The sequence below is a fragment of the Neofelis nebulosa genome, chromosome 18 (genome assembly GCF_028018385.1).
Source record: "Neofelis nebulosa isolate mNeoNeb1 chromosome 18, mNeoNeb1.pri, whole genome shotgun sequence".
NCBI lineage: Eukaryota > Metazoa > Chordata > Mammalia > Carnivora > Felidae > Neofelis > Neofelis nebulosa.
In genome coordinates this window covers 17,614,686-17,636,872 of record NC_080799.1, presented here as the reverse complement: position 1 = coordinate 17,636,872, position 22,187 = coordinate 17,614,686, and the positions used below count along the sequence as shown (strand labels likewise).

The following is a 22,187-nucleotide window of genomic DNA, read 5'->3' as shown; positions in this document are numbered from 1 at the left end:
AAAATAAATAAAAACTAAAGCTTTCTGGGACTTTTTTTTTTTTTTAAGGTTTACTTACTTTGAGAGAGTGAGAGATCACCATTGGGGGAGGGGCAGAGAGAGAATTCTAACACATCCTACACAATCAGCACAGAGCCCGATGTGGGGTTCGAACTCACAAACTGTGAGATAATGCATGACCTGAGCCACCCAGGCCCTCCTCTGGGACTGCTCTTTAAAATTATTTTTATTCTTATTATTCACGTATTTATCTTGAGTGAGAGTGCACATGCACAAGCAAGGGAGGGGCAGACTTAAGCAGGCTCCGCGCCCAGCGTGGAGTCCAGCTTGGGGTTCAGTCTCAAAACCATGAGATCACAACCTGAGCCAAAATCAAGTTGGACCCTTAACCACTGAGCTGCCCAGGCCGCCCTGGGACTTTTTTTTTTCTCTAGATGTTTATTTTTGAGAGGGAGAGACAGAGGGCAAGTGGGGAAGGGGCAGAGAGGGACACAGAATCCAAAGCAGGCTCCAGTCTCCAAGCTGTTGGCACAGAGCCTGACGTAGGGCTCGAACTCATGGACCACGAGATCGTGACCTGAACTGAAGTCGGCCACTTAACTGACTGAGCTGCCCAGGCAGCCTAGGATTTTTTTTTTTTTTTTTTTTTTTTAAAGGAGATCTAAGGCTGACTTGAATGGAAAAGGAAGCAGAGCTAGAGATTTCTAAAAACAGTTCGTCACTGGTGGGCCGCCAAGTCAAATCTGTTTCATCCTATGTGGAAATACTGCATTGCTTTGGTAACTCTGAGGGCCCAGAAGAGAGTTGAGTTCTGTTGTAAACCTGGTTTGGTGTAAACTTGGCTTCAGATTCTTGCCAGAATCGAACTACAGGATGTAAAGTTCTTTAATTTTTGTGGTTTTTTGCTTCCCCACATCCTTGCAGGCACTGTGTCGGGCAGAGGATGAAGAGGATATCCGTGCAGCCACCCAGGCCAAAGCTGAACAGGTGGCTGAGCTTGCAGAATTCAATGAGAATGATGGATTTCCTGCTGGTGATGGAGAGGAGGCCGGCCGGCCTGGGGCTGAGGATGAAGAGATGTCCCGGGCTGAGCAGGAAATCGCTGCCCTTGTAGAACAGGTCAGTGTCGGACCCACTAGTTCTTAACCTCACCCTTCTCAGCTTCTTCCTCTGGACCTTGTGATCCTCCTCCTATCTTCCCTGGTGAAAATAATCAAGGGTGATGGGCCCTGGTTGCCAAGTCCCTATGTTCATCACCGCTTCTTCTTCCCACAGCTGACCCCCATTGAGCGTTATGCCATGAAATTCCTGGAAGCCTCACTGGAGGAGGTGAGCCGAGAGGAGCTCAAGCAGGCAGAAGTGAGTATTTCTAGGGGGTGAGGATAGAAGTGGGAAGTTGCTTCTTTCTAACCAGTCCCAGTCTGCTTGCCTCCCTCTGACCACCCACTGTTTGGGCTCTGTTGTTGGTAGGAGCAAGTGGAAGCTGCCCGCAAGGACCTGGACCAAGCCAAGGAGGAGGTGTTCCGCCTACCCCAAGAGGAGGAGGAGGGGCCAGGGGCTGGGGATGAGGTTTCCTGTGGGACTGGTGGAGGCAGTCACCGGCGCAGTAAGAAGGCCAAGGCCCCTGAAAGGCCAGGGACTCGCGTCAGTGAACGTCTTCGTGGAGCCCGGGCTGAGACTCAAGGGGCAAACCACACTCCTGTCACATCCACCCATCATACCCGCAGCACTTCCACACCCCCACGCTGCAGCCCTGCCAGGGAGAGAGTTCCCCGGCCAGCACCTAGGCCTCGACCCACTCCAGCTTCAGCTCCTGCTGTAATTCCTGCCCCAATCCCTGTTCCAATCCCTGCCCCGATCCCCATTTCAGCCCCAAATCCAATAACCATGCTTCCTGTTCATATCTTGCCTTCTCCTCCACTTCCCCCTTCACAGATTCCTCCCTCTTGTTCTTCTGCCTGTACCCCTCCTCCTGCCTGTACACCTCCGCCAGCTCATACTCCACCTCCAGCCCAAACCTCTCTCTCAACTCCTTCTTCCCCTCTCCTGCTTGGTCTACCTTCTGTGCCCGTCTCCCCCCCAGTCACCAACCTCCCCTTGGGCTTGGGGCCTGAGACAGAACTGTGTGCACAAGCATTGGCATCCACCGAGTCCCCGGAGCTGGCTGATATGGCCAGTTCCGAGACTTCCCCACTTACTCTTGTGCCCCCTAAGGATCTGTTGCCAGTTGCTGTTGAGATCCTGCCTATATCAGAGAAGAACCTTTCTCTCGCCTCTTCTGCACCTAGCCCAACCCTGGAGGCTGACAGCGTCCCCAACGGTCAAGAGCAGGAAGTGCCAGAGCCTGCTGAGGGGACCATCCTCACAGTGCTGCCTGATGGTGAGGAGGTGCCCTCCTGTCTGAGTGAGAGCAATGGGCTGGAGCTCCCACCTTCAGCAGCATCTGATGAGCTACTTCAGGAGCCGTTGGAGGCTGACAAGAGCTCAGAAGAGCTGGTGGAGGCCCAGACCCCAACCTCCAGCCCAGAGAAGCCACAGGAACTTGTTCCAGCAGAGGTCGCAGCCCCATCAACCTCATCTTCGGCCACCTCCTCACCTGAGAGTCCTTCACCTGCCCGGCCCCCTCGGCGTCGCACCAGTGCTGATGTAGAAATTAGGGGTCAGGGGGCTGGTCGGCCAGGGCAACCTCCAGGCCCCAAAGTGCTTCGCAAGCTGCCGGGACGGCTAGTGACTGTGGTAGAGGAAAAGGAACTGGTGAGGCGACGGCGACAGCAGCGGGGAACTGCCAGCACCCTAGTGCCTGGGGTCTCTGAGACTGGTACCAGCCCGGGAAGCCCATCTGCCCGCAGCATGTCGGGGCCAGAATCCTCACCTCCCACCGGTGGGCCCTGTGAAGCTGCTCCCCCATCCACACTGCCCACCCCAACCCAGCAACCCTTCATAGCTCGCCGTCGCATTGAGCTGGGGGTGACTGGTGGGGGCAGCCCAGAGAACGGAGAAGGGGCACTTCTTGCCATCACCCCTCCTGCTGTGAAACGTCGGAGGGGGAGGCCCCCCAAGAAGAACAGGTCTCCAGCAGATGCTGGGCGAGGGGTGGATGAGGTACCTTCATCCACCTCTAAGGGAAAAACCAATGGGGCTGACCCAGTCCCTGGGGCTGAGACCCTTATTGTTGCGGAGCCTGTCCTGGGACCCCAGCCTAGTCCTGGGTCCCAGCCTCTTGGACCCCAGCCAATTCACAGACCCGAGCCCATCATCCTATCACCTGTGGAGAAAAGAAGGCGTGGGCGGCCCCCTAAGGCACGAGATTTGCCCATTCCTGGGACCATTTCCTCTCCAGGGGATGGCAACTTAGAGAGCCGGACACAGCCACTCCCGCTACCACCTCCCCTGCCACCACTCCCACCACTCCTAGCCTGTCCCACTGCTACTGTCGCCAACACTGTCACCAATCTCACCATTTCAACATCCCCACCCAAGCGGAAACGGGGTCGACCTCCCAAGAATCCACCATCACCTCGGCCCAGCCAGCTCCCTGTCTTGGACCGTGACAGCTCTTCTGTCCTCGAGAGCTGTGGATTGGGGAGGCGGCGGCAACCCCAGGGCCAGGGGGAGAGTGAGGGTAGTTCCTCTGATGAGGACGGAAGCCGCCCCCTCACCCGCCTGGCCCGCTTGCGGCTTGAAGCAGAGGGAATGCGGGGGCGAAAGAGTGAAGGGTCCATGGTGGTGGCTGTAATTCAGGATGACCTGGATTTAGCAGATAGTGGGCCAGGCGGGTTAGAATTGACACCTCCTGTGGTCTCGTTAGCTCCAAAACTGCGCTCTACCCGGCTGCGTCCAGGGTCTCTAGTTCCCCCACTAGAGACTGAGAAGGTGCCTCGCAAACGGGCAGGGGCCCCAGTTGGCGGGGGCCCTGGGCTGGCAAAGCGGGGCCGCCTACAGCCCCCGAGTCCCTTGGGACCTGAGGGTTCTGTAGAGGAGTCTGAGGCTGAAGCCTCAGGCGAGGAAGAGGAAGGGGATGGGACCCTACGTCGCCGGCCTGGCCCCCGTCGACTTGGTGGGGCCACCAACCAAGGGGACCAGCGTATCCTGCGCAGCAGTGCCCCCTCCCACCTGGCTGGCCCTACCGTTAGTCACAGAGGCCGCAAGGCCAAGACGTGAGTGGGCTGCCCCTCCACCTGGGCTTTCCGCCATGGCCCCTCTCCCTCCACAACCAGGCCTGACTCTGTTAACCACTACTTGAAGTCTTTTGAGGGGGAAAGCCTCCAGGGAGACATAGGGGCCTTCTCCCTTCTTTCCACCAAAGTAGGGGGTAGGCAACTGGTTGTCATGGAAACGGGGCTCTTCATATACCCCCTTCCCTTCCACCCCACAAGGCTGGGCAGTGTTAAGGGTGGCAAGATAGTCTCTGTCCCCACCCCCTTGTACTTGATTCCCCAGCTATCTTTCACAGCCCCCACCTTTAGGGGAAGGGGGAGGGGCTTCTTCTCTACCATGAGTTTTTTTTTTTTTTTCTTTTTTTTTTAAGAAGAAAAAATAATAAACTTAGTTTCTGTATGAGCATCCGCGTAAGGAGGCTTCTGATTTTCTGGTCTGGTGGAGGGTTGGGTGGGAACTTGGGCATCGTTTTCCTCCTCTCTCTTGTTCTTGCCAAAACCCTAGTACCTGATCTCTAACCCAGAATTATGTGTCTTTGAGGTAGAAATCACCCAAGAGGAGGGAAGATTGGCAAATCTGATCTGGTAGGGTGTCTTTCCCTAAAGTTTCAGTTTTAAGTCACTCCAACTCATACTTTCTCTCTCCTCCTATTCCCTTAGTTCTGGACTTTCCCTCAGAGCTCTCTGATGCCTCAGATTTTCCCCTGCTTTTACTCCTCTTGCTCAGGTGCTTTCACTCCTTTTCCAGAAGGCAGGCATCCTACCTCCAGTTGCTCCATCCCCCTTTTGCTTCCCTCCATCTAGCCAAACTAGTTTGAGTCAGCCACACCCCATTCCGAGCTCCTGGGGCTTTTCAGGAGGTGGCTGGCCACCCAACCCCACCCCTGGGCTTGGCTTGGAGACCTGAGTCAGCTCCTCCACCCAAGCCAAATCAAACCTGAGGCAGGAGCCGAAACTCACAGTCCCTCAAGGCCTATAGCCAGGTAAGAGCCCCTGTTCATTTTTACGTTTCCTTTGATCACTTCTGGACCCTCTCTTTGCATTCCCCCCAATGACTACATCTGTGTTTACCTCAGCAGTTCTTTTCCCATACCCACTCTTCAGCCTTGTGGTAGAGATTCTTTGCACTCTTCTTATCTTGCCTTTCCTCTTTCCATCTATCCTTTGTTACTTGTGTTCAGAGAACTGCAAATGGTTCTGTTTTGTGTAGGATGTAGGGGGATGGTTGGAGATGAGGGTGGAAAGGTGGTTTGATGCCAGAGCTCAGAGGACTTGAGAAGTTAGGGGAATGAGAAGTGATTAAGCAAGGCATCATTATGTAGGTTTCTGTGTGGGTTATGAGGTCAGACTGGTCCTGGGTTAAAATAGAAGAGGTAGCAGGGAGTCAGCATAGCAAAAGAGGCCCTGATTTACGCAGGTAAGGATTTTCTGGTGTTCAGTGTCCTCAGCTATAAAGAGAGCTTGAATGGATAATTTTCCCCTTCCTTTCCCCCATCCCTGTGTTGTCATCCACCGTGTTTTCACATGAAATGATTGCTTTGCTTAAAGTGGGGTATAGGGCTTAGGGTGCTATTTTGTGACCCCTCAATATTCAGGGGCAGCCTCTGAGGAACTTCAGGAAATTTTAAGCCCTCTGAAATACAGTTTAAAGTCACTGACTTATATAGTCTGATTCCTAGCAGCTTTTGAGATGGTTTTTCTCCTGCTTGTCAGTGTGCTCCTGTCATTTTCCTTTTCCCTACATGTCTAAACAGCAAAACAGATAATGCGATATTCACACCAGCTTGCCTTTAAAGGCTCCGAATCTTAGGCTGAGAAAAAAGGATTCCGGCCACACATTTCCTCTCTTGGTCTATGAGTCACTGGAGGAATTCCGCATAAGGCAGCTTACCTGACAGTTGGGCTAGGTCACGAGGACAGATCAGAGAGAGGGGTGGAGTCTGAGCACGCCAGGCCAATGGCTCAGTTGTTGGGCTTACAAGTACCTTGACTGTATCGCCCACAGGTGATGGAGGACGAGGAGAAGGCAGTGGACACCTTGGTGAGCAACATGGAAGCTGCTCATTCTCCATCCCCCATCCGCTGCTGCTGGCTCCGCCTCCGCTACCTGGCAGCTACTAGCATTATCTGTGGCTGCTCTTGCCTGGGAGTCGTGGCCCTTGTGTTTGCCATCAAGGTGAGGAATGCAATTCCTATGGGAGCAGGGGGGTGGGTGTAGTTAGGCAATGGTTTGGTGTATCTGATCTATACCTACAGTGATCACACAGTTACTAAGTACTTGTCAGAGCTTGGCTCTGGGCCTGCTGTCAAAGGGCTCACCGTCTAATGAAAGAGAGAACTGCGAAAATGGATAATTATGACTGGAATGCAGGTCATCAGTACTGTGACAGAGGAAATACAAGGCATTTGGGGAGCTAGGGAGTGTATGTACGTGTGATTACATACATGTGTATAGTAGAGTAGGTGACAGGAAAATAACCTTAGGGGATGAGTGACTAAAGGTGAAAGGGCGTTCCAGGTAAAGGGAACAGTGTGTACCTGGACTATTAGTTCTGCATGACTGGACCACTGAGGAATAGTGACAGATGAAGCCAGAGGGCCCAGATTCCCAAGGGCTTCCAATGCTGTGCTTGGAGTTTAAACTTTATCTTCAGAGTACTGAGGAGTACTTTCTTTTTTTTTTTAATTTTTTTTAACGTTTATTTTTGAGACAGAGACAGAGCATGAACGGGGGAGGGTCAGAGAGAGAGGGAGACACAGAATCTGAAACAGGCTCCAGGCTCTAAGCGGTCAGCACAGAACTCGAACTCACGAACCGCAAGATCATGACCTGAGCCGAAGTCGGCCGCTTAACCGACTGAGCTACCCAGGTGCCCCCTGAGGAGTACTTTCAAGAGTTTTTGGAGAGGAGAGTGACATGGTCAGGTTTGTGTTTCAGTGAGATCTGCTCTCAAGGCCTGCATGGAAGATGGATTGGAAGGGGCAGAACTCGAGGCAGTTGAGCAGTGATTAGAGTGATCTGTAGCAGTTGGGAAGAAGCTGTGGAGTTTTGGAGAGGGCTTCACCATTTCCAAACACCTAACCAAAACTGCACATGGACCTTTTGAAAGGCCACATGGGATAACTTAAACATCATGCTGGAATTTTCTCAATCCTAGTTGGATTTTAACTATCAAACTGTATTCTTATCATCATGAGAATTTCTGGGCTTCATTAGGTCAAAATCATGAACAGAATCCTTAATAATGAGAGAGTTGAGACTCATGGGGCTAAATAAGAATGGAGTGTTGTTTGACTGGACGTGGAGGTGGGGGGGCGGGGCTAAATACTCCAAGATAGCTCATTGTTTCTTGCCGAGGATTCCAGATTCTGAATGAACCTGGGATGAGTAGAAAAAGATAGGGAATAAAAGGATTGAAAAGTACTTTCCCATATGTGATCTTGTGAGCTAACAATGGCTACTTGGAGAAGTACACAGAGTAGAGTGGGTACTTGCTTTGCAGATGAGGCTTGAGAGATAGACATTGGAAAGGGAGGTTAGGGGTTTGGGTGTCAGGTTTTGAGCCATGACAAGGATGGAGGATTGGTGTGGGACAATGGGTACTTTGGGTCAGAAGCAGGGGGAGAACCTAACCAAAAACCTGCCCCCACAGGCGGAAGAGCGGCATAAGGCAGGCCGGTCCGAGGAGGCAGTGCACTGGGGGGCCCGGGCCCGGAACTTCATCTTGGCCAGCTTTGCCGTCTGGCTTGCTGTCCTCATTCTGGGCCCTCTGCTTCTGTGGCTGCTCTCCTACGCCATCGCCCAGGCTGAGTAACCCTGGGTGGCCTCTGCTGAGAATCAGTGAGACCTCCTGGATCCTGCAGTGCGGCATTGCTAGGGTCTGGGGCGAGCAGTGGTCCTTCCTGGCTGGAAGGATGGTGCCTCTCTCAAAGGGCTTTGGAAGAGCTCTTCTAGACCTTTCTAAAAGGAGGCAGCAGCTGAGACTGATGAGGGGAGGCCAGCCTGCTCTGTTCTTTCAGTGCCCACCACCCCCTAATTCCCCCAGCCCATCACATCCTAGGGGCCTCAACCCAGAGGTGGGGTTGAAAACCAGGCCTGATTTTATTAGAATTTGTTTTGTAATAAAAAGCTTTTTTAGTGGTGAAATGCTCCTGTCTAATTGTTGTTCCCCTACTTTCCCCGGGTTCTTGGCGAGAGCCAGACTGGACATGTGACCGATGGCAAAATCTGCATTTCCCTTTACCTAGGCACTCCAAGAGAAAGAAAGGATTTTTTTTTTTCTTTCTCTCCACCCCCTCCCTTCTGCTGGTGGTTTCCCTTCTTGGAAACACCCCAGCTTCTCCTGTGCACATCAACAGAGACCCTGTGGCCAGATAGGAAGAGTAGTAGCAGCAACCACTATTTACTGAGTGCTTACTATGTTCCAGGCTGTGTTCTAAGCACTTTATATTTCTTAACTCCTTCAGTCCTCACAGTTAATCGATAGCAGGTACCATTATTTACATTTTATAGCTGAGGAAACAAGCACCCAATGTCACCGGGCTAGTGAGAGGCAGAGCTGGGATTGAACCCAGATAGCTTGCTTCCAGAGTCGAAAGAGGAATGGAAGGGTTGGATAGCAGTCACAGGTAAGTCTCTGCCCTGTGTGTGAAGCTTTGTAGGATTATAATGAATTTTCATATCTTGGGCCTCATGGTAATCTTAAACATATTTTATTTCAAATTTCGAAGTATACATGCAGGAAAATATCCCAAACAAATACAGAGTTTATAAACTAACACAAAGCAAACATCTGAAAATCACCATTCAGTCAAGAAATTGAACATTGCCTTTACTCCAAAACCTCCTTTATATCCCTCCCAATACCACTCCCTTCCTTTTTTCCCACAAGTAACTACCATTCTGATAAGTTTTTTTTTTTTAAGTTTATTATTTTGAGAGAGAGAGGGCATGAATGGGGGGAATGGCAGAGAGAGGGAGAGAGAGGATCCCAAGCAGGCTCTGCACTGTCAGGGCAGAGCCCAATGTGGGGGTCAAACTCATGAAACTGAGATTATGACTTGAGCTGAAATCAAGAGACAGACGCTTAATCGACTGAGCCACCTAGGCACCCTCCATTCAGATTTCTAACAATGGAATTTAGACTTGCCTGCATTTAAGCATTGTATAAATGGAATCATATGTATTGTTTTCATATCTGGCTTCTTTTTTTTTTTTTTTTTTTTTAATTTTTTTTTTCAACGTTTTTTATTTATTTTTGGGACAGAGAGAGACAGAGCATGAACGGGGGAGGGGCAGAGAGAAAGGGAGACACAGAATCGGAAACAGGCTCCAGGCTCCGAGCCATCAGCCCAGATCCTGACGCGGGGCTCGAACTCACGGACCGCGAGATCGTGACCTGGCTGAAGTCGGACGCTTAACCGACTGCGCCACCCAGGCGCCCCATATCTGGCTTCTTTAACATTATTGCTGAGATTCATTAATATTTGATTCAGCTATAGTTTTCATTACTGTATGGTATTCCATTATATGAATATATTACATTTTATCCATTTCCTGTTGGTGGACTTTTGGGATGATTACAGTTTCGTGATATTATGAATCATGCTGCTGTGGACATCCTTGTACATGTCTCTTGGAGTACATGTGCTCTGGGAATTGAATTTTTGGATTATCTCACCATAATTTAGAGACCAGCAGAGCATGTAAATGAATTAGAGATATTTGTTGCACACCGAAGAGAGAAGATTAAAGAGAAGAAGAGGCACATGATGGTGGTCTTCAGTGTTCTGAAGTGCTCCAGGAAATAAAAGTGAAGAGACTCTATTGTTGGTCCCAGAGGTTAGAGTTACAGCAATGGATAGAAGCCATACCTAGGGCACTGGTGGTCAATCTTGTCTTCACAATAGAACTGCCTGGGGAGCCTTAAAAAGTACTTAATGCCTGGGCTTTTGCCCCTAGGGATTCTGATTTAATTGGTGTAAGCTGCTGCCTGCACATCAGTATAACACATTTTAGATTTCATACAGAAACTTTTTTTAAAGGTAATATTTCATTAATCATTTTCAGTTTCTAGAGGAAACTATCCCATTCCCCCAAACTGATTAAATGAGGTCTTGCTATTTTAAAAAAAAATTTTTTTTTTGATGTTTATTTTTGAGAGAGACAGAGACAGAATGCGAGTGGGTTGGGGCAGAGAGAGAGAGGGAGGCACAGAATCCGAAGCAGGCTCCAGGCTCCAAGCTGTCAGTACAGAACCCGACATGGGGCTCGAACTCATGAGCTGAGAGACCCAAACCAAAGTCGGGCACTCAACCGACTGAGCCACCAGGGGCCCCAAGGTCTTGCTACTTTTAAACTCAATTTTGAAAAATTTCAAGCCTACTGAACAAAAGAATAGTACAATGAACTCATGTGCTCTTCACCTAGATTTATACTTTTTTAACATTTCACATTTGTTTTAGATCTTTCTAAATGCACAAACTGTTACTGTGGAACCATTTGAGAGTAAGTTGAAGGCCCTTCTTTCCTAAATACTTACAATTTAAAAAAATGCTTATTTATTTTGAAAAAGAGAAAGCAAGAGTAGGGGAGAGGCAGAGAGACAGAGAGAATCCCAGGCAGTTTCCTTGCTGTCAGTTTAGAGCCCAATTTCTTGAACTGTGGGATTATGACCTGAGCTGAAATCAAGAGTTGCCTAACTGGCTGATCCACTCAGGAGCCAGTGTCAGTTTTAGTGTAAGTATGATCCCAGATTGTTTTTTAGTTCAATTTGTTAGATTCATTACTGTCATCCTTAAAATGTTTGGTTGAGGTATAATTTATATGAAGTAAAGTACACAGATCTTAAGTGTGCAGCTTGGTGAACACCTCATATGAAGACCTCTATATAATCACCACCTAGGTGAGTAGAACATTTCTAGCACATCAGAAGGCTCCCCCATGTTCCTCTCAGCCTCATTAATCTTTGTGTTCCTGGTTTTGACCAGTGGAAATTCCTTCAACTTGGTTCTTGTGTCCTGCTATGTCTCCACATTTCTTCACTTACTTTCTGGCCCAAGCCTGGAATTGGCCATTTCTCCCAAGGAGTCCTGGTTCCTTGAACTGAGGACTATTACTTTAAAATGACTAGAGTAGAAGTGCCTGGGTGGCTCAATCGGTTAAAACGTGTCTGACTTTGGCTCAGGTCGTGATCTCACGGTTTGTGAGTTGGAGCCCTATGTGAGGTTCTGTGCTGACAGCTCAGAGCCTGGAGAGTGCTTCAGTTCTGCATCTCCCTCTCTCTGTGCCCTTCACCCACTCACGCTCTCTCTCTCTCTCAAAAATAAACATTTAAAAAAATTAAAACGACTTAGAGTAGCTGTACTCATTCTTCTGGGATGTTATTGCTTTTAGGCCCTTTTAGAGATTAGAGCTAGAACACATCTAATTTTATCTGTTTTAAATCTATTTTTTAAGTCATACGATTTTAATCAGTCATAAGGTTCTTTCTCCCCTTTCCCCATCCCAAATTCCATATTCCCACAGGAAGAAACTTGGCTGCCAACTACATCAATATGTTTATTCATTTGCCCAATTTCTGAATAATTATCCCATTATGCTACCAAACAGCCTACTAAAGTTAAGTTCAAGGTTTCTTTGCGATTTTGTTCAGATTGATGGTATAAAGTCAAAGTACTCAGTTAAAAAGTTACTTGGATTCGTTTTTCTCTTCTATGGTTGTGATCCCAAAGTGACATTTCTAAGATAGTTGCTAAAGATTAAATGAATTCATTCTGTGCCTTTTTTTTGCTGGAACATAACCTCCACAAGGGTGAGGAATCCCCCCCCCCCCCCCCCCCACTGCTGATAGTCTAGCGTTTAGACGCTCAGCAAATATTTATTGAATGAGTAAGTGAATGCCAAGGTTGAGCTATGCACTGAAAAGGCTTATGAAGTAAGTTGCTCCGGGCAGTATCACACACAATTTGGCAAGCTTAGAACAGAGTGTGATAATCCCCCAAGGCTTTTAGGAGGCGGTGGTGGAAGACTGGGAAATGTATAACCCCAAATGGTGAGCACGAGGGCTTTGGAGATACTGAAGAGGCGCAGCAACCAGAGGACTAGGAAGCCTCTTCTGGTTGACAGGCTCTGACTCGTCCAAGTCCTCACCTAGTGGCACGAGGGGGTCCAAGCTGCATGCTCTGAGCATTTTTTTTTTAAGTGTTTACTTTTGAGAGAGCAAGTGCACAAGCGGAGGAGAGACAGAGAGAAGGAAACAGATGATCCTAAGCAGCCTCTGCACTGACAGCAGAGAGCCCAATGTAGGGCTTGAACTCACAAACCCCTGAGATCATAACCTGAGCCGAAGTCAGATGCTCAACCGAGCCACCCAGGCGCCCACTCCAAGCCTTTTAAAAGCAGGGAAGTGACTTCTCAAAGCAGGCATTCCTGCTGCCAGGCTGCCAATATAAAAGTTTAAAAAAGAGCCAAATTCAGATAGTGATGCTAGGAGGAAAGGAAGGGGCCATGACCAAGTCCGGGAACCTGAGATGCAGCTAGTCCCGCGACCCAGACACCCAGAAGCCACGCTTCCGGGTAAACCTAACTTCCGGGTACCGTTGGAAGCCTCCAAGCCCTCTAGACAATAAGCTCCGCCCCCTGCTGTCCCCAGCAGATCCTGTGCACTAATTGGCTGCATCTGAAGCCCCGCCCTAGCGTCCTAGCCTTCGGTAACTCCGAGCTCCAACGCCCGCGCCAGCCTAGGGACTCCCCGCTTCCTATTGGACTACGAACTTCCAATCGGAAGGGACTTTGAAGCTCAGTCTTCAGGCGGCGCTGACCACTCGCCGACAGGATGGGGGCGGGGCCTGAGGTCGTTGCCGGCGCCGCCCTGGGAGTAAGGTAAGGAACTGGAGGCGAACCCGGGACAGAGAGGCTTCGCGTCGACCCTGGCTTCTCTCTCCTCACCCGCCGGTGAGACTGCGCGAGACCCCACGACCCCTCCCAGTGCCCGCCCAAGTGCGCCTGCGCAGCAACAGCCACCTGCCCGTGTGCCCCTTCCTTTCTTCCTTAGCACCTTTTCCCTTCCCCTCCCCCGTCCCCCTCCCTGCCCTGCCACCCTTCCCGCCCCCTAGGCCCTTTCGCAGGGTCTCCCCAGTCCTGATCCTTCCCCCACCCCGTCCCTATCCCCCAGGATCCTGGCGCCCCAGCCGCAAGGGCTGCGCCTCCGCGAGCCGCGATGTGTGTCCTCCCAGAGCCTGTGGGCCTCACTGCCTTCTCTGCCCTCCGTTTCCTCCACACAGACCCCCACCACCTTCAGAATGACGCTGGACGTGGGGCCGGAGGATGAGCTGCCCGACTGGGCAGCGGCCAAGGAGTTTTACCAGAAGTACGACCCTAAGGACATCATTGGCAGGTGAGGCTTCATTCAGCCAGAGAGACAGAGTTCCAGAGAGATGAGGTCCTAGCCAGAATACACGATTCCATCTGAGGGCTGGATAGTTCTAAATGGGAAGGAACAGTGGTTAGTGGAGCAACATTTGGTGACTAAACTCTGTCTGAGCCAACCTCCATTTTTTCCAAATTCACACATTTATGTGTTCAGCAAGCATAGTTGAAGTAACTTACTGTCGGCCAGACATGAAGCTAAGCACAGGGAGGGTAGAAGAGTTGTTTGTCCTCCAAATGAAGTGACTGAAAGAGACACAAAAAACGTTCAAGTAGTATCAGGCTATGTAAATAGTGTGATGGGGCTGATAAAACCACAGCTTCCCCCCAAAGGGGGATATTTGGGTCTTGAAGGATGAATAGGAGTTCAGCATGCAGAGAATAGAAGGAAGGCCTCACTTGTAGAGACAGTGCAGATACACTTACTCATCAAAGATTTCCTAAGCATGTATAGTGTGCTGGGTGCACTGTGTGAGGCACTAGGAATACAAGACCCACAGGTTTTCTGTTTGCCTGGAGTATATGCTAGTGGTAGAGATGGAGGATAAACACAAAAACAAGATAAAGGTCATCATATGCTGGGATGATGGAATGAGAGTAATTAATGGGACTGAGACTTGAAGGATGAGAATGAACAGTTTGTGAGCTGAGATAGGATATATTTGGGGCAGAGGGAACAGCACATGCAAAGGCTCAGGCTAGAAAGTGCCTGTTCAAGCAATAGATAGAAGATCATGGTGGCTAGAATGTAGTAAGAGTGGCACAAGGTGGAGGAAATTAAGTTGGAGAGGTAAATAGACATTAGATTATGTAGGGATTTATGCCATAATAAGACATTTAGATTTTATTCTAGTGAAATTGGTGGTTTCAAACAGGGCAGTAACATGATCTGATTTACATATTTTTGATTTGGGGGTAGGAACTTAAACTTTCCATGCCTCAGCTATAAAAATAGACCCTACCTTGTAGGTTGCTGTGAAGATGGAAAGAATATGATACACTTTATTTTTTTTCAACGTTTTTTTTTTATTTTTTATTTTTGGGACAGAGAGAGACAGAGCATGAACAGGGGAGGTGCAGAGAGAGGGAGACACAGAATCGGAAACAGGCTCCAGGCTCCGAGCCATCAGCCCAGAGCCTGACGCGGGGCTCAAACTCACGGACCGCGAGATCGTGACCTGGCTGAAGTCGGACGCTTAACCGACTGCGCCACCCAGGCGCCCCAAGAATATGATACACTTTAAAAAAAATTTTTTTTCTTTGCATTTATTTTTGAGAGACAGAGTGAGTGGGGGAGGGGCAGAGAGAGAGGGAGACACAGAATCCAAAGCAGGCGCCAGGCTCTGAGCAAGCTGTTAGCACAGAGCCCGACGCGGGGCTCAAACCCACTAACCGTGAGATCATGACCTGAGCCATCGTCGGATGCTCAACCGACTGGGCCACCCAGGTGCCCTGATACACTTTTTTTTAATGTTTTATTTATTTTTGAGAGAGAGTGTGCGAACAGGGGAGAGGAAGAAAGAGAGGGGGACAAAGGATCTGTGCTGACAGCAGCAAGCCTGATACAGGACTCGAACTCACGAACTGTGAGATGATGACCTGAGCCAAAGTCGGACACTCAACCGACTGAGCCACTCACATGCCCCTTAGTATGATACTCTTAGAACACTTCCTGGCATATGGTAAGTGCTCAACACAAATGTGTTATTACATTTAAAAAAGGTTATTCTGGCTCTTGTGTAGAGAATGGATGGGAAAAGGACAAGAGTAGATGTGTAGAGATCAGTTAGGAAGCTACTGATGGATTCAGGCTAGAGATGGTGATGTTTAGAATAGAGGAGCGGTGGTAGAGATGGGGAGAAGTGGATAGATTTAGGTGATGATTTGAAGAGAGACTTGATAGTTTCCTGAAAGACTGGTTATGGACCATGAGGGAAACGAAAAGAAACAAGAGTAACGTCTCAGGTTTGGATTTGAGCGCCTGAGTACTGTTTACTGAAATGAAGAAGTGTGAGAAAGATCAGATTTCTGGCAGGGGCAAGCAAGTCAGAAATTCCATTTTGGAAATATTAAGTTTTGAGATATCTACCTGGAGCTGTCAAGTGGGTACATGTGTCTGGAATTGGAGAGAAAGCTGGGCTAGAGCAATAAATCAGAGGCATTAGCATATAGATAGTAGTTGGTGAGAAAATAGAAACGAAAGGGGGCCTAGGCTTAGGCCCTGAGGCCTGTCACCATTAAGGGGTTACAGAAGGAGGAGTCAGTAAGGGAGACTAAGATATAAGATAGCACCTGTGAGTTAGAAATAAAAGCACAAAAAGAATGTGCCTCTGGAAGGTTGGCATGGTCTGCTGTGACCCATGCCGCCCAGGCCAGGAAAGCAGACAGGGGTGTGGCTATTAGATTTGTTCAGACTCTTTTAAAATATATCACATGGAGATGTCACAAAGGCCTTTGGGATCAGGAATTCTGGAGAGGACTCAAGGTTTGAGACACTGCAGCAGGAGCCAGTTGCACAGTTGGTATTTAAGTCCCCTGGGACTGGTTGGAGGTCATCAGGGGGGAGAAAGTGTCTGGAAGAGAAGTGAGCTGAAATCCAAGTCCTAAGCTGACATAGGGTTTCAGGACTAGATAAGGGAGGATTCACCGAGGCTGGGAAGAACCCTTAGGGAAGGACAGTGTTTCCACTGCCACAGAGTACAGAAAGACCCATTTTGGAGAAAGCAGGTCAGAGGGTAGGGCCCCTGTCATCTCATTCTGGCATTACAGTAGTAGCATCCTCCCTGGTCTCCACTGTCTTTTCCCTGCATAGTAAATTACCTGCATACTTTTACTGAATGACTTTTCCCAGAGTACCAGTCTATTCATGTATAAAGGCATGAAGCTTTAAAAGAGCTTGATGCATTCTAGAAATTGATAAGTTGTAAGTCACTGAAATAAATATTGAATAGCAGAGTAATAGCCAAAGATGAGGCTGAACAGAAACTGAGACCATTTCTCAGCGATGGGTGAAGGAACTGGGATTTGACTTCTATCTTGCAGGTAATAGGGATGCAGTATGGAGAGAAAACAATTTTAAGTGCACTCCACAGTTAACGATAAGGTTGGAATTCTTAGGTCTCATTTCAAAAGAGCACAGTTGTTCTAGGGGGTCCCACTGAGGAATGAGGGAACTGTTAGGGAATTTAAGCTGGAAAACTTTTCAGCAATGAATGACATGATTCTTATGACAGGATTGTCATAAGAAGCTCATTCTGGAAGCAGTGTGGTGGATGGGTTGCAGTGGCTGAGACTGGCAGCAGGGAGATCAGTGGGGAGGCTGTTAACAGCTATGGGGGTGGAGAAGTAGGAAACAGAATTGAAAAAAACACAGAATGGAGTGGACTGGTTGCATGTGGTGGATTGTGAAGGAGAGGAAGAAGCCAAGAACTGTACCAAGATTTCTAGCTTGGGAGTCTGGTTGAATGGCATTGCCATTTAGTGGAGATCAGGAAAGTGAAACTGTGAAGTGGCCAAGAGTAAGGCAGTAGGTGTGGGGAGCACTGCGGCAGCTGGACGGGTCTTGTCCCACTTAAGATGGGAATTCATTTTGAAAAGAACAAGAATACGCTGACCAAACAGCGCACTTGGCCAGAGGGTCAATAGTTTATATCTCTTGATGGAACTAGAGATGTGGTTGACAGGCATTCTAAGCAAAGGGAGTTACATAAGGGCAAGGAAGCCTTGAGAGCACAGCAGTAAAGTTATGTGGAGGGCAGCCAGGGAACCAACGTAGGAAATGTGGTGTGAGGGCCGATCTTGGAGAGATTTGCACTTAGCCTGAGGTACTTGTAGAGTCATATGGAATTGGTGACAGATTCCCAGCAATGAAATACCTGTCTGGGACTTTCTCTTCACCATGCCAAATGGGCTTTTCTGCTTCTGTCTCCTTAATGTTTTTCAACATCTCTTCAAGATGTTTTTGGCCACGTTTCAGAGCCGGCAAAGTGGAAGCTCAGAGACCTTAGGTCATTAGGTTACATGGAGGTTAATTAGTGGCAAATTTGGGGCCTACACCAAGGTCTCCTAATTCACAACTTTGGTCTTCCAGTCAATGGTCCAATATTTATTTGGAGCCCCTTGCACTTGACGTATTTTAGGAGAACTTTGGGATTTGGGTGGGGTAATCAGGGAAGTGTGAGTAAAATTTGGAGTGAGGTTTAGGTCATTTCTTCCCACTTTCTCCTTGTGGGGTTCCAGGGCAAGCAAGAGGCAGGCTCTGGAGCTCAGTGTGGAAAAGACTTGCCTAGACTTATTCACGGAGGGAGTGGCAGAAACTGGGTTCAAACCCAGGACCTCCACCTGCCTTCTCTGTGAGATTTGTGTTGCACCTTGCTGGGTATCCAGGTTGCTTGCTGAGGCTACTGTGAAGCTACTGTAGATCAGAACAAGCTCCTCGGGAGGCAGCCTTGTCGCCCAGATGGATCTTCGGAATCTGGTGCAGTGGGTAAGAGGATGCCGAGGCACCACTCTGCGTGAAAATGACAGAGCAGGAGGCCTGACTCTTGTGCTGTCTTACTCTGGCAGAGGAGTGAGCTCCGTGGTGCGCCGTTGTGTTCATCGAGCTACTGGCCATGAGTTTGCGGTGAAGATCATGGAGGTGACAGCTGAGCGACTGAGCCCCGAACAGCTAGAGGAGGTGCGAGAAGCCACGCGGCGAGAGACGCACATCCTTCGCCAGGTCGCCGGCCACCCCCACATCAGTGAGGCTGCCTTCCCTGCTCCTGTTAGCTGACAGCCACCTCCTGCTGGCCCTGCCCATAGCCCCGTTCCCCCCACACTGCCTCCATGCCTCTGCTCCCTTCGTCATGGCTCTGCTCCACCTCAAAGTGTGGCCAGCCTTTGGGTCCCTACTGCCTCCTTTTGGTTCTCCTTCCTTCCCAGTAACAGCCCACTGCCACCTTGGGGTGGAAAGCCCCTATAACATGCATCCGCTCCTTTCCATCTCCGTATTTCTACCTTTCTGCCTCTTTCCCAGTCACTCTCATCGATTCCTACGAGTCTTCTAGCTTCATGTTCCTGGTGTTTGATCTGTGAGTATCTCCCTGCCCTGATCTGAGAAGCCTCCTCCTCCCCTGCACGCGTGGCCCCAGCCTGACAGCGCAGTGGGCTAAGACTACCTTGCTCACACCTTCCTGTGCTCCTGGCTTTGGCCCCTCTCCCTGGGTGCCCTGATTGGGCAGGTTCTTCCAGAATGTTAGTGACCAGCCAATTTAAAAGGGTCTTCATGACCCAAGGGGCCACTGTCCCAGTCCCCCATGGTCGAAAGGTTAGCAGGGAAGAAAAGGCTGTTTTAAGAGCTGACCACTTATCAGCAGGTTCTTGCTCATCTGTCTCTCACTGTTTTAACACCCTACCACCTTACATGGTGTTTGTCTCTGCCCGTCAATTCGTTTTCTGGGTAGTCTGAATCTGAGTGTGAGATGTTAGAAAATATAATGTAAAGCAGCGCAAAGGTACCTCAAAAGAGAATGGTTTAAATAGCAAATATTTAAGAGAGACCCTTGGAAAAAATTCACAAAGTCTTCATACAGAAATGACCCTCTGCAAAAGTTGGCCGGGGGAAGTAGGAAGGGTCTGTTACCTCATCACACAATGTTGCAAAACACTGATATGCCCCCAGTCAACTCCGGATTTCAAGGACTGATGCAGAGTTGCAGTTAATAACCTCAATTTTTAAAGACAATATAAAATAAGCAAAATTCAAAATAAAGTCCTATTCAACTTTTTACTACTGTTAACTGTAAAATTTTGGTCACGGTCTAGATTCACTTTAAAAGGTCTTCTTCGAGTTTACTCTCACATAATAAGGACCTCCTATAAAATAATTGCTGCAAGAAGGTACTTATTCTTGCTAAAATAACCCTCTCATGGCACAGTGCATATATTTCAACTACCAATCCCCTGGGCCAAGCTGCCCCGGGCATCCAGTTCACTCTTGGAGCACTCTGTCTCAAGACCCTTTGTTTGTCTAAGAGGAATCTCTTTACTGGCCTCTTCCGTGGTATTTTCTGTGAGCCACTGGCTTATTTTCTCAGCCGCTTGTAAGGTACACCTACCTCCCAATCCCTCCTATCCCTTAGGATGCGGAAGGGAGAGCTGTTTGACTATCTCACAGAGAAGGTGGCCCTCTCAGAAAAGGAAACCAGGTAATGGCTGAGCCTGCGGCCGGTGGGGTGAGCAGGGGGCGGGGTGGGGCCAGGCAGGGAGAAGCAGAGGAGGAGACTGCACCTCCCTCAGGTCCATCATGAGGTCTCTGCTGGAAGCAGTGAGCTTTCTCCATGCCAACAACATTGTGCACCGAGACCTGAAGCCTGAGAATATTCTCCTAGATGACAATATGCAGATCCGACTTTCAGATTTTGGGTTCTCCTGCCACTTGGAACCTGGCGAGAAGCTTCGAGGTGAGGGGTCCTGGTGCCCTAAAAGGCTTGGGAGGGAAGGAGACCCAGACCTGAGGCTGGTTAGCTGGGTCTGATAATTGAGTACCCAGGTAACCAAGCAAAGAGGAGAAGACAGTGAGCATTTGCCAAGTATCCTCTAGGTGCAAAGCGTTGTATGTATCTCACAGTGGGCTTCCTGATCTGGGGTGGGGGTGGGTGGAGAGTCATTTTCAAATGAGGTAGGCCTAAGATTTCCTGGAAGTATGCCATGGAACACAGTTTGGCAGTTGCTGGGATGAAAAAATCGGTACCTGAAGTGATAGAAGCAGCTAAAAATAATAGGATCAATAATAGGATCAAGTCATGGAGGGCTGTGCTTTAGGAGTCTAGACTTGAGCCCGAGACCACAACGGGGAGCCAAGGAAGGCTTTTAAACAAGGGACTTACTCAGTATGAGCCTTAAGAAATCCTATATTTCCACTCGTTCTCCTTGGTTTGAGTGGTGATTCTGCCACACAGAATAGAGTTTATAGGAGGAGGAGTCCATTTGGGCAGAAAGGAACGTAGAAAAGATTGAAGTTTTGCTTTCCATTTATGTTATACACGTAAAAACGTGGCACAAAGTTGTGTAAGGAGTGGGTAGGTTGGGTTGCAGGTGGCAAATGATATGCTTGGGGAAGACTTTGAAGTCCATCCAAAAATGAGGTTTTCCCCAGGAAGGCCACCAGGAACCTTGGTGGGTATTTGGGTTGTGCAGCAAGGTTAGGGTCTAGTACTGCCCTCAGTGGAGGGCAGGCAGGAGCAGAATGGGAACGCTTATGGTCCTGGCAGCATTGAGGCTCCAGCAGAGGTCTGGAGTTAGGGGCCCTTGAACAGGCCCTTGAGTTAGGGGTCTGGTGGCATCCATCAATCTCAGCTCTCTCTCCCCAGAGTTGTGTGGGACCCCAGGGTACCTAGCACCAGAGATCCTTAAATGCTCCATGGATGAAACCCACCCCGGCTATGGCAAGGAGGTCGACCTGTGAGTTTATGGTCTCCCCCCACTTCCTTTCTCCTTTGTGTCTTGTCCTTCAACACATTTGCCTAGCCCTGTCTGACTCTGGTCTCTTTCCCAGCTGGGCCTGTGGGGTGATTTTGTTTACACTCCTGGCTGGCTCGCCACCATTCTGGCACCGACGCCAGATCCTGATGTTACGCATGATCATGGAGGGCCAGTACCAGTTTAGTTCACCTGAGTGGGATGACCGTTCGGACACCGTCAAAGACCTGGTGAGCTGGGGCCATGAGAGGGTGAGGAAGGAGGCCCAAGAGCTGCCTCTCATGCTCTGGGGTTTCCCCTAGATCTCAAAGCTGCTACAGGTAGATCCTGAGGAGCGCCTGACAGCTGAGCAAGCCCTACAGCATCCCTTCTTTGAGCGCTGTGAAGGCAGCCAACCCTGGAACCTCACCCCCCGCCAGCGGTTCCGGGTAAGCCTGAGAGTGTCAGCGTCTGGGCCTGTTCCTCTGTCCCATGATCTTTCTCCTATGGTGGATGCCCCACTGGAGCTCACATTGCCTCTTCTTCCCAGGTGGCAGTGTGGACAGTGCTGGCTGCTGGACGAGTGGCCCTAAGCACCCAGCGTGTCCGGCCGCTGACCAAGAGTGCACTGTTGAGGGACCCTTACGCGCTGCGGCCAGTGCGGTGCCTCATCGACAACTGTGCCTTCCGGCTCTATGGGCACTGGGTGAAGAAGGGTGAGCAACAAAACCGAGCAGCCCTCTTCCAGCACCAGCCCCCTGGGCCTTTTCCCGTCATGGGCCCTGAAGAAGAGGGGGACTCCGCTGCGATCACCGAGGACGACACCATGCTGGCACTGGGCTAGCACCTCAGCCCAGGGGAACCCCAGAAAGCAGGACTCTCCCGGAGGAGGATTTTTATCATTCCAGCCCTTACGGGCTCTGGCCTCAGGCCCCCCTGCCTGGCCATGCCGCCACTGATATATGACCATAAAGACCAGCCCTGTACACCTGTCCCCACCAGCCAGGGCTTTGGGATCAGAGCTAAGGTGGAAGGGCGCTGCTGCTCGCAACACCATGCCTAGCCTTGTCAATGCTGCCTGTGCTGCACCTGCAATAAAATCTGCTGCACGCCCGAGAGAGCCTGTGCCCTATGTCTGCTGTCTGGCTTCAGCGGGGAAG

General features: G+C 49.7%; 3 protein-coding genes across 8 annotated transcripts in view; all 3 read left to right on the top strand.

The window, feature by feature from the left end:
• The window catches only part of SRCAP (Snf2 related CREBBP activator protein), a 36,131-nt gene extending 31,571 nt beyond the window's left edge, over positions 1-4,560 (top strand). For all 4 annotated transcript variants that reach the window (XM_058710367.1, XM_058710364.1, XM_058710368.1 and 1 more), the window contains 3 exons: positions 925-1,119; positions 1,276-1,359; positions 1,471-4,560. In XM_058710367.1, the coding sequence (XP_058566350.1) occupies positions 925-1,119; positions 1,276-1,359; positions 1,471-4,161 (2,970 nt within the window). In that variant the 3' untranslated portion in view covers positions 4,162-4,560. The remainder of the gene's footprint in view (positions 1-924; positions 1,120-1,275; positions 1,360-1,470) is intronic.
• Positions 4,561-4,691: 131 nt separating this feature from the next.
• TMEM265 (transmembrane protein 265) lies at positions 4,692-8,304 on the top strand. The gene is made up of 3 exons (XM_058710393.1): positions 4,692-5,140; positions 6,163-6,333; positions 7,811-8,304. The coding sequence occupies exons 2-3, from the start codon at positions 6,166-6,168 to the stop codon at positions 7,970-7,972; spliced, it is 330 nt and encodes a 109-aa protein (XP_058566376.1). The 5' UTR covers positions 4,692-5,140; positions 6,163-6,165; the 3' UTR covers positions 7,973-8,304.
• A 4,586-nt stretch (positions 8,305-12,890) lies between these two features.
• On the top strand, positions 12,891-22,145 carry PHKG2 (phosphorylase kinase catalytic subunit gamma 2). 3 transcript variants are annotated; one of them, XM_058710376.1, is made up of 10 exons: positions 12,891-13,041; positions 13,443-13,555; positions 18,154-18,329; positions 18,605-18,659; positions 19,710-19,775; positions 19,867-20,030; positions 20,940-21,030; positions 21,125-21,278; positions 21,351-21,476; positions 21,578-22,145. In XM_058710376.1, the coding sequence occupies exons 2-10, from the start codon at positions 13,461-13,463 to the stop codon at positions 21,869-21,871; spliced, it is 1,221 nt and encodes a 406-aa protein (XP_058566359.1). In that variant the 5' UTR covers positions 12,891-13,041; positions 13,443-13,460; the 3' UTR covers positions 21,872-22,145. The 3 variants fall into 3 exon arrangements, with proteins under 3 accessions (XP_058566359.1, XP_058566358.1, XP_058566360.1); XM_058710375.1 differs by having other exon boundaries at positions 12,983-13,113; XM_058710377.1 differs by lacking the exons at positions 18,605-18,659; positions 19,867-20,030 and having other exon boundaries at positions 12,983-13,113.
• Positions 22,146-22,187: the final 42 nt, after the last annotated feature.